General features: G+C 34.4%; 1 protein-coding gene across 1 annotated transcript in view; it reads left to right on the plus strand.

Moving 5' to 3' along the window:
- Positions 1-11822, plus strand: part of LOC149802695 (protein FAM227A-like) — a 58034-nt gene that overhangs the window by 38899 nt on the left and 7313 nt on the right. The window contains exons 12-15 of the mRNA XM_089952080.1: positions 666-904; positions 3547-3703; positions 6636-6714; positions 10080-10227. Coding sequence (XP_089808206.1) covers positions 666-904; positions 3547-3703; positions 6636-6714; positions 10080-10227 — 623 coding nt within the window. The remainder of the gene's footprint in view (positions 1-665; positions 905-3546; positions 3704-6635; positions 6715-10079; positions 10228-11822) is intronic.

The following is an 11822-nucleotide window of genomic DNA, read 5'->3' on the forward strand; positions in this document are numbered from 1 at the left end:
ATTTGGCCTGGAACTTTTGGATTTTTTTTTAGGATGCCCTAGACTCATACTGGAAATGTATAGACAAATCATTTTAATTGTATTTCACATGTAATAGTTAAAATTATCGGTAAAAATATTGATTCCTATAACTCTCAGTTGAACTAACTGGTATGTTAATTTCAAATTTCTGTAGTATCCTCAACCAAACTTGGGAAATTTTATTTCCAGACCCTGTGACCTAAGGATTTTAATTTCCATAACATTCAAAAGAATTATATCAAGCAAACATTGACAAACTTGTCTTAGTGGGTGCCGCAGTGTAAAGAATACTTACCATCTATACTTGCTTATAAGTCAGATTCAATTAAAAACAGCAAAGACTCAGATCTGCCATTGTATAATGTGCCTGCAGATCCTAGTCAGTGCAGTTTGCTACAAGTAGTTGTTACAACCAAGCAACAAAGACACAGATCTGCCAGCACATTATGCTATGGCTGATCAGGGTCTGTATTGTTTATATCAACTATAAACAATACTCAGTTTATTGATAAGTAGAGACAGTATTCATACTTGATGGCATTTTATACTGCTTTTCCTAATCTCACTTTAAAAAGTGACACATTAAAAAACGGATACATTTTGTGGTCCACTGTCTGTTACGCCAGTTCTTTTAATGCCCACAGCTTCAGACTCTACCTCTGACACACAGAGATCCAGCCCAAAGAAATTGGTGGGTGCTCCTACTCGCCTGAAGTCGGTTGACCCACGGAAGCTTATTGAGGCCCTGACACCCATTCGTGAAACAACTTTTGAGGAGGATGAGAGCTCTATGCAGAAAACACTCGTCGGGAAGGAGTCTGAGACAGTACAAAATATCAGAGTTATGGCTTCTAAGAAAGGAGCTCCCAGAGTTAAAGTTGAGGTAATTTTACAAAATAGGAATCAGTCTTGTTCCTCATATGATATGGGTTGTTAAACTTTTCTTATTGTGGTAAAATAAATAACATTTGTTCTTTTAAAGGAAGTTTGCAAATATTTTCTTCAAATGACAATAATGCAGTTGCACTGGTAAAACTGTAACACATTTTTTGTCATATTCATATGTTTTTGTCAACTTTCCATTTTACTGTAGGTTTTTTTGTGAGTTTAATTTCTTCCATAATCACTGCTGCTTGAGTGCTTAGATTCAATATTGCATTCACTAACCAATGTTGTCAATACTTCTTTCATCAGTGAAATTCCCATCATTTTTAAAAACTGCCATTGTGAAGCCTCCAACACTTGACCTTAATGATTTAAAGAACTACCACCCTATTTCTAACCTCTTGTTCATTTAAAAAATCTTAGAAAAAGTTGTTTTATCACAATTTGTATCTAACATGTATTCAACTAGTCATTTTAGCAATGTACAGGCTGCATATTGCCCTTGCTATATGTACTGAAACTGCCCTTCTGAGAGTAGTTAATGACCATCTCTCTGCTTTGAACAATGGACAGATTACAGTCCTCATCCTCCTTCACTGGTCTGCTGCATTTGACTCATTAGACCATGATATTACTTACCATCTCCAGCATGTATTTGGTATTCACAATACAGCTTTACTATGGTTCAAGTCCTATCTAGTCATCTGGACAAAAATTATGTCCATAAATGGAAAACAGTTCAGCCCAATTGATCTATGATTTGGTGTTTCACAAGGCTCTCTTCTCTGCCCTGTTCTCTTCATTCTGTACAGTCACTCAGCCACTTGCAAGTGGCATTGACATCTAGTGTCACACCACTTGTATGCTGATGACACTATACAAATCTAGCTACCCAGCTTAAGTTAGGCCTACAATCCAAGGCATAGAGAAGTACATTTCTGACGTGGAGGACATGCAACAAGCTGCAAAAATGAATGATGATAAAACTGAAGCCATCCTGATCACCATACAGAGACATTCAAATTCACATCCTTTGCTTCAAGCAATAAGTATCAGCAATACCAGCATTAAATTTACACAGTGAGTGTGAAACCTAGGTGACACTGTTGACAGTATGCTCTCATTACATCAACACATAGTGAGCATATGCAAGGCTGCATATATAGACCTGTAATGCATCAGCTTCATTCGCAGTTTTCTTTCAGTTGATGCCACTAGAACATGTGTGTTCATTAGTACTTTGAAGACTGGACTATTGTAATTCAATTATATCTGGTTCATCTCAGTATCTACAACAGAACTTTAAAAATTTCAAAACATGGTTGCACATATCATTAATAGAGTAAGAAGAACTGAGCACACACACACACCCACTCTGTAACCTTCACTAGCTACCCATTTGATCCAGAATCAAACACAAAATCTGTTCACTATGCTACATTTTGTTCACTGGCTCCAGTCCAGTATACCCGTCTGACCTCACCCATGTTTACACCCTATCTAGAAACTTGCTCTCATCTTCCAACACTCTCATTCTCATTATTCACACTGTTATACAGACTGCTTTGGTGGCCTAGTGGTTAGAGTGTCTGCCTCGTATGTGGGAGGTCGTGGGTTTGATCACCAGCCAAGTCATACCAAAGACTTACAAAAATGGTACTAACAGCTGCCTCGCTTGGCGCTCAGCATTAAGAGGTTAGTGATAGGACTGGTCGGCCTGGTGTCAGGATAATGTGACTGGGTGGGACATCATGCTACATGTCTGCGGCATGATGCCCCAGTGCTAGACATCACTATAAATTGCCACACTGCAGACGTCATAGCAGTATGCTGAAAAATTGTTAAAGCTACGTTAAAAATTCCAAATCACACAAATCACTCACACTGTTATACATACATTGTTGTACTGTATATCAAGGCCCAGCTACTTGGAATGAATTGCCCATAGATTGTAGACACAAGGACACTGTTTTCATTCAAGACACAAGGACACTGTGATCTCATTCAAGACACAAAGACACTGTGATCTCATTCAAGACTGCTCTTAAGACTCATCTGTTTCGATTACAAGAACAGACTTAAAGACTTAATTAATGTTTACTTCCTTAATTATTGTCAGCATGTTTTGTTTGTAATTTCATGGTGTTTGTTTTTGTAATCTTGTCATTATATATATTTTTGTGTGTTATCTAATAATGTAATGTGCTTAGAGCTTCTGATGATTAGGTGCTGTACTGAATTCACATTATTATTATTATTATTAATACTATTATTATTATTGGTGGTGGTTTTGCGTTTTCATCAGTGCTTAAACTTATGAAAATGGTTTAGATGGGGGAATTTCTTTTCTTCAGAGATGGATCATATGTCAGGTTTTAAATTCTTGATTCATAATAAGAGTGAATTCCACAGAAATCAGAACTCCACAAAAAATTATTTTTAAATGAAAGTTAAAAAGCGAAATTTCTCCTAAAAGTTAAAATATTGACAATATATCTGACCCGACTAAAAATACCAAGTATTATATAGATATATTTTCTCAACAGCTTTTCTGCTAAAAGTGAATAAGCAATAAGATAGTCGCAGATGTTTTTGTAATGTTAAATATTGCTGGTTACTTATATTTAGCAAAAATTTCAGTCTCATCCAGCTTGTAGGGGACCTGACACAACACGATCCGTTTTCAACATAGAGGGACATAGTCCACTGGTGGCACACTTTATGCGTATGAAGAATCTAACCAGAGATGCGGGTCAAGCCATCTATGTGCAGAGAACAGAGCAAGAGAACTTGCCACCATATCCTTTTCCATGTTTTTAATTATTTTTTCCTTTTTTTGCCTGCCTGACCAATGGTCAGGTGAGCTTGTGGTATGGCCTTGTGTCCATAATTCATCATGCACCAATCATCAATTGGTATTTAAACTTGTTTTAAATAACTAGACCAGTTTTAAGCAAATTGGACACATTGCATCGTGGGATGAAAGACTTTTAAATTTTGGCAGATGATGCCAATATGCTGTCAAATATGGCTGCTATTATACAAATAGGAAAACCCTTAAATGACTTCTTAAAAGCTGCTCAACACGATATGATCAGATTTGAGAAAAAGCATCCTGTTAGGAATACCATTCTAGTAGTGTTCAGATTTGAGAAAAAGCATCCTGTTAGGAATACCATTCTAGTGTGTCCAGATTTGAGAAAAAGCATCATGTTAGAAATACCGTTCTAGCGTATTTAGATTTGAGAAAAAGCATCCTGTTAGGAATACCATTCTAGTGTGTTCAAATGTGAGAAAAAGCATCCTGTTAGGAATACCATTCTAGTGTGTTCAAATTTGAGAAAAAGCATCCTGTTAGGAATACCATTCTAGTGTGTTCAAATGATGCAGATCCACCTTCAAACAAGGCTTCTGATATTAATAACCCTTTACCTCATGCAAGCGTCTTTGGATGCCTCTACACCATTCACATGGAAGTGCCTTTTGATGCCTCTACTCAAGTCACATGGAAGTGCCTTTTGACATCGGCTGTAAACATCAGCCATTTTAAGCCAGTTGTCATAGCGCCACCTTCGGGGAAACCCCCTATTAGATACTACATTCATTTCTGCGAATGACAATTACATCAGATCACATGGTCACTGTTTATGCACTGGTCGATATCTGCTATTTAAAGTAACTGGGTTGTAATCTCCACTCTCCAAAATGGCGGTTGCGGATTTCATTCAGTACTTACAAAGTTTTCACGATTAGAATCACAACTATGAAAGATTCAATAACCAGGTAAAGGCTCTGATACTGATGTAGGCAGCAATTAGTTTTTATAAATTATCAAATTCAGATGACTTAGTGATGTAGACGCAGACAAAGAACTTGTAAATATTGAGTATGAGAAATGGCATCTATGGTTGGTCACACAGCCTCACTGACATGATGGTGAATGAGTTCTCTCAAGATTTTAAAGCACATAAAAAATTCTTCTGTGATAAATAATTACACAGCTATAACAATCGGACTTTACTCTTACATTTTTCCACATATAATATGTGTACCAAAACTGTAAAATGGTTAAAATTGTTGTTAAACATAACATATACTACATTGCTTAACAGTTCATAGGCAGGCCTATGCATATGGGGTTGGGTAGGTCACAGGTGTTCTATTTATAGCGTGCTGCACTTTGTAACTATGCTCTATAAGGGATAAGGGATAATAGAAAACCCAGTCTTACTAAAAATGGAAAACCTTTAAAAAAAAACTTCTCCAGAGATGCTCAGTAGAATTTGACCAGACTGAACAGAAAGCATCCTGGCATGAAGACCCTTCAAATTTGTACAAATGATGCCAATCCAGCATCAAATTTGGCCACTGTTACTAAAATAGGAACATTTTTCAAACAAATGCTCTTCAAAAATCAGAAAGTACACACACGTACATACATACATACATACATACATACATATATATATATATATATATATATATATATATTTGTCATGAAACAGGCAATTCATTTATGATTATGATAAGCAGCACAGGTAAGGCTGAGACAGTTAAAGGTGAAATTGAGACCTACTAACTAGTAAAGAATGCTATTTCTTATTCAGCAAAAGCAACATCAAAGCCTAAACAGATAATAAAATATTAATTGAATTTGCGCTCTTGTTTTGGCATAGGATGACAAACTTTACAGGTATGATTTGTTCCATTCCAGAAACGTCATTTGCACTTAAAAATATGGTCATTTCATAAGTACAACATTACTATTTCCAAAATGCCATCAAACCTATACAAAATCTTTTTATTATTAAGTCCATTATTATTATCACTTAACAAGGTTAGGATAGCCTGGTCTAGGATTGTTCATAACTAATGAACTGAAAGGTTTTGGACAATAATGAAAATATATAGTATTTGTACCTTGAATATATGAATAGAGTTCATAAAACTTGTTCATGTTATATAACAAAATAAAATAGAATTTTAAATATATGTAAAAATTATTACAGTATATTTCTTGTTTGGTTCAACTTGAACAGTTTTTGTTCACGGACATGAAAGGGTAACAAAATCTGTGTAAGAAAAGACTTCTTTGGGCAGACCACTAAAACATACCCTAGCATAAAATGCTTTTTTCAGAGGAGTATGATTTTCCATATAACCTTCATTACGATGTTGGTTGTATCAGGAGTATGATTTTCCATATAACCCTCATTACCATGTTGGTTGTATCAGGAGTATGATTTTCCATATAACCCTCATTACAGTGTTCCATGTAACCCTCATTACAGTGTTGGTTGTATCAGGAGTATGATTTTCCATATAACCCTCATTACAGTGTTGGTTGTATCAGGAGTATGATTTTCCATATAACCCTCATTACAATGTAGATTGTATCAGAAGTATGATTTTCCATATAACCCTCATTACAGTGTTGGTTGTATCAGGAGTATGATTTTCCATATAACCCTCATTACAGTGTTCCATGTAACCCTCATTACAGTGTTGGTTGTATCAGGAGTATGATTTTCCATCTAATCCTCATTACCATGTTGGTTGTATCAGAAGTATGATTTTCCATATAACCCTCATTACAGTGTTGGTTGTATCAGGAGTATGATTTTCCATATAACCCTCATTACAGTGTTGGTTGTATCAGGAGTATGATTTTCCATATAATCCTCATTACAGTGTTGGTTGTATTCTGCATTCTCTCCTTAATGTGCTCACTCTTGATGCTCCAACTTACCATGACATAATACAGGAGTCCTTCAAGAAGGTCAAAAAGGCAGAAAGACAACATCAAAAGTAAGTAAATACCTAACATATATATTCACTAATAAGTTGAGTCCAACATAGATTTTGATTTGCCATCTTATATTGTACCAGCAAATCAAGGTCCATGTTCTTTATTCTACTGATTACTCCTAACAAACTGCATAGACCCACTTTATGCAGTTGCAGACCTAGGTCTGTGCAGTTTGCAGTTGAATTTAACTTATAAGTAAGTATAGTATGGTACTTGTTACAGTCAGAGAAACATAATGCTGAAGTTATGTTTATATGATGAAAATTGGACAAAAATTCTGTAACACAAACCTTTTGAATTTTTTAAATATAATTAAAGTAAAAAGATATAAGTCTGTGATTTTAACCAGACAAAAAAATGTATGCTACAGACCGCTTCACAAAATTTTGCAGGATGATGTAAGGGGTGCTCTAAAATTAATTCTCTGTATATCATGTATTTTTGAGAAATTTTTGTGATGTACAGGTCTGAAAGTAAGATAAAAAGAATATATATCCCATCATAATTAGTCACCTTATTATAATCTCCCTAATTGCTTAAGTATAACTAACCAGTTGATCATCTTTTGTATTATAATCCCTGTTCTGCAATCACTAATGTCTAAGTAGCCCATTTATCACCTTTTGTCTTATAATCTCTCAAATCTAGTCAATAAATTTTAACTAGTCAGTTGATCACTGTATGTATTATGTTCTCTCAGATCTGCAATTACTAGAGTCTAACTAGTCAGTTGATCACTGTATGTATGATATTCTCTCTGATCTGCAATTACTCGAGTATAACTAGTCACTTGATCACTGTATGTAGTATATTCTCTCGGATCTACAATTACTAGAGTATATAGTCAGTTGATCACTGTATGTATTATAATCTCTGATCTGCAACTGCTAGAGTCTAACTAGTCAGTTGGTCACCTTATACACTAATATCTCTCTGATCCTCAGTTCCTAAAGTATAACTAGCCAAAATGAAAAGGCTTCCTTCCTTTGTCACGATTGCTCAGTTTCGTATCCATGAAAAGATCTCACAAAGTGCATTTTTTAAAATCCCATAATGAGACCTAAATAATGTCATTCATCGCAGTTTTCTGCTCTTCATCATTTAGTTTTGGGAGACTTTGTCACCCATGCAGGAATGCTGGAGATTTGTAAAATGCAAGAGATTCCAGCAAATGCTAGAGATATAGAGATGTACTTTCACTCACTTCACAAGAGAAAACTGGCAATAGAGATTGAATCTATGCTGTAGATGTTGCCATGCTTTTATTTCAAATACATGTTTTCCTAAAATACAATCGAAGGTGACTTCCAATGGCAATATCCAGACCTTGAAGCTGGGAATTAAGAAGTTAGGATTATAATCAATTACGTTTAGTTTTTCTACCCCTTTTAATTTTTTTTTTACAGTTTATGGTTTTATTTTGAAAAATAATTTAGGAATATTATGAGAATTACTTTTTTAGAATCTTTTTTGTTTCACTTTGATGTTGGCTAAAATTTGCTTTTCATTTCACTGTGGAAAGAAAAGCAAATTTCGCCTAAAATCAAAGTCTGTATTTAGTCTGATCTCTCAATCATAAATCTTTAATAATGTAGTATCATTTATTTTCATTGTGCTTAAATTTGTGGTTTTGCCTGTCAAAGTTTGCATATTAGTAGATATTTAATTCCATGGTTTAACCATTACATATACCCAAAATAAAGAATACAAAAGAATAAAACTATGCTGACGCAAATGGTGGTCACTTTAATGTTTAAAGCAATACTACCACTTGTATGAACACAAATCAATGTCATGGCAAGTTCAATACTTACACTATGTTTTCGACCAAGTGAATAACATCAATTGAATCCGATGCAGCGAGCAACACTAAAACAATACTTCCATCTCTATGAGCACAAATAAAACACCTGTCAAAATTAATCACTTTCACCATGTTTTCGTTTGAGTGCTCCACATCAAAGGAAGCTGACGCAGCCAACAACACTGGCCAATTGGTTATTAAGGAAGAATTAAAGTCATACTTTCACGAGTGGTATGCTAAACAGGTCATGGATACCATTACGGAAAAGATGTTACTGGTGATGATCAGTGCACAGTATTAGTAAACCTTGCAACCTCAATTATCGAGCTAATTCATGCTGAATTGATAATTGCAGCTCATGGGACAAAAAGTGAAAGACCGGACCTAATTGTCAGTGGTTTTGAGAAAGATTAACTTGTTTAATTCAGCAATTAGGGGATTATTTACCTGAGAAGCATTTCTGAGTACCATAAGACTTGATTGACACGATGTTGATACAGGGGCTTTGTCCAAAAATCTGTGAAGTGTGAGCTTTAATACTCTGTTGTAATTAGTGTATATACATAATGTCTCATTAATAATAGTGTTTCAAGAAATAGTTTAAGTATTTTACAGGATTGTTCTTTTGGATTACAAATGCATGAATAAAATGAAATGTGCTTTCAGAAGAATTTAAATGTTTCAACAACAATTGTACTTGAATGAAGGATCGATCTGAATAAGTATTAATTAAATTTTCATATACTGTTATTTTATATTACTTTTTCTTTCGTTTTCATTATTACTATTGTTTGAATACCTTATGCTTTTTCTGTTTTCTCTCTATCCTTATGTACCTCACATATTGATTTAAGGCAGCGAGTGTAAAATTACAGCTGTCGGATACCTAATTGAACGTGTGCATTGAAACAATATAAAATGATTTATATTTCTTGGTTCAAAAGGTTAATATAAAAAATAAAACAAACACATGTAAAAGCTACAATTTAATTACCGACTACAGTATTGACCTTGATTTATCAAATACTAATAGCTATGTTAATCTTTAGGAAGGAAACACTAAGAAAACAGGGGGAGGGGGGCATCATCCTACGTGGCTCATTTTTCGTTGTGGATTTAAATTTCATGGTTCAGAGCAACAATAAAAACTGTGAAAATTGATCCCCCTGGGAAAATTGATGATACAACAGTATTTTAATAACAAATATGCTTAATATTTTTTTTACATTTCCATCACTATAGAAGGGCAGAAATCTAATATTCTCAAAACTGTTTCAAAAAGTACCTTCAGAGAGAAAAGTTTTTTTATATGATGGTTAAAAATGTCCATTGTTTCTGTTTTTATTTGTAAATCACACATATTTAACCTTTAAAATTAAATCACTTTTCCTGCTATTTAAAAAAATATTCCTAATGTGCTGAAGGAGAAAAGATAATGATGTATGCCTTTTCAAAATTTTTGTAATTTACAGTTTAATTATGAAAATGTGATTTAAAAAGTCTAACTTTACTTTTATCTTTTCACCCATATTAGCCAGGATTTTTCCGGATATTTTCCAGATTGTATGAGAAGACACTGAAGGAAAGTGTGTCATTTATAAAGTCTCAGCGAGCCATCTTACGAGAGTTCAGCAGGAAAGAAGAAGCATTACTGTCCAATCCCAAGGAAGTGAAGAGGCTTAGTGATTTAATCCTTCTGGAAATGAGAGTAAGTTCAGGGCTATCAGAAAGTGCCACCTCCCCAATCCTGTCAATTGATTTTTTATTTTTAGAAGTAATGACATTTTTGTTGGTACCATATATATTCACTTAGAAGTTTGCATTAAAATTTGTGCATTTCATCTTCACAGATTGATCATTGTGTGTTAGGTCTAGAAATTAATAGTTTGCAGCACCCTTCAACCAGGAAAATTGCCTTAATCGGTACTGTTTGAATAAAAGTGAATTTACAGTATGCCATAGAACAGTATCCTCTGAGAATCTTAAATTTTTTAACATCTCAGCTTCATTAGCATTTGGTGTTCCAGATGGCCAAGTCGTACAAGCATTTGGTGTTCCAGATGGCCAAATTGTACAAGGCATTTGGTGTTTTAGATGACCAAATTGTACAAGGCATTTGGTGTTCCAGATGGCCAAATTGTACAAGGCACTTGGTGTTCCAGATGGCCAAATTGTACTAGGCATTTGGTGTTTCAGATGGCCAAATTGTACTAGGCATTTGGTGTTTCAGATGGCCAAATTGTACAAGGCACTTGGTGTTTCAGATGGCCAAATTGTACAAGGCACTTGGTGTTCCAGATGGTCAAATTGTACAAGGCATTTGGTGTTCCAGATGGCCAAGTCGTACAAGATACTTGCCTTTACAGATCACTCATATCTCACCTCTGTCAACCAATTTGATTATGTGAGAAAGCTTGTCAGTTGCTTCCAGTGGGTTGGTGGTTGTTCCCAGGCTTTGCCTGGGTTCTTCCTTTGCCAAATATACTGGATGCCATGTATAACCTATCATCTGCTGAAATGTGGTGTTTGACTCTAAAAAACCAAAACCAATCATAAACAGTTAGTGGAATATTGGTGTAGAACATACAAATTGTGTGTATGTTTTTTCGGTCTTGTGCATGGAGGATACATCACAACATAGTTTGTAGGCAAGAAAGTGTGTCTTGTACAGTATTTGTTTTTAAATTTAGAACAAAATTTTACAGATCTGATTGACAACATGTGCATGATAAATCACAGTAAAAAATCGTTAATTATGAAACCACGCTGACTGACTATTGCAAGCAAAATTGAAAGGATGGATCTGCTGTCTTGGTGAGAAAAATTATGAAAAGATAAAGAATATTCAAAGAAAAATTTATATATAAATTTGTACTTGCAGCATATTTTCAATATTTCATTTTAAAATAAGAATGCTTCTTTCTTAAAGCATGGAGTTGAGTATGTGGCAGAGGGTATTTGTTAAATGTATGCAATTTCACCTTTCCATTTTCTGTTACATTTGATGGTTCTAAAACTGTCAGAACTAATAACACTTTCTTGGCTTGTATTCTCAAATCCTTTAAGCATGAAATTCTTTATTGATCTCAAAATAAAAAACATAACAGTCCATAGTAGCTTCATTTCAAATAAAGTTAGGGATATTGATATTACAGGATTTTAACTTTTTTATTCTCCTAGGATTCTAAGTTTCAATGTTATGAAATATACTCCATGTTAAAGGTTTAGAGGTGTTATGAGTTTGACTTTGTTTTGTGCTAAAATAAATTCAGAGTAAACCAGACCAGTTTTTATTTCTTACAG

Source organism: Sinohyriopsis cumingii, chromosome 3, assembly GCF_028554795.1.
Source record: "Sinohyriopsis cumingii isolate HCF-2022 chromosome 3, ASM2855479v2, whole genome shotgun sequence".
Lineage (NCBI taxonomy): Eukaryota > Metazoa > Mollusca > Bivalvia > Unionida > Unionidae > Sinohyriopsis > Sinohyriopsis cumingii.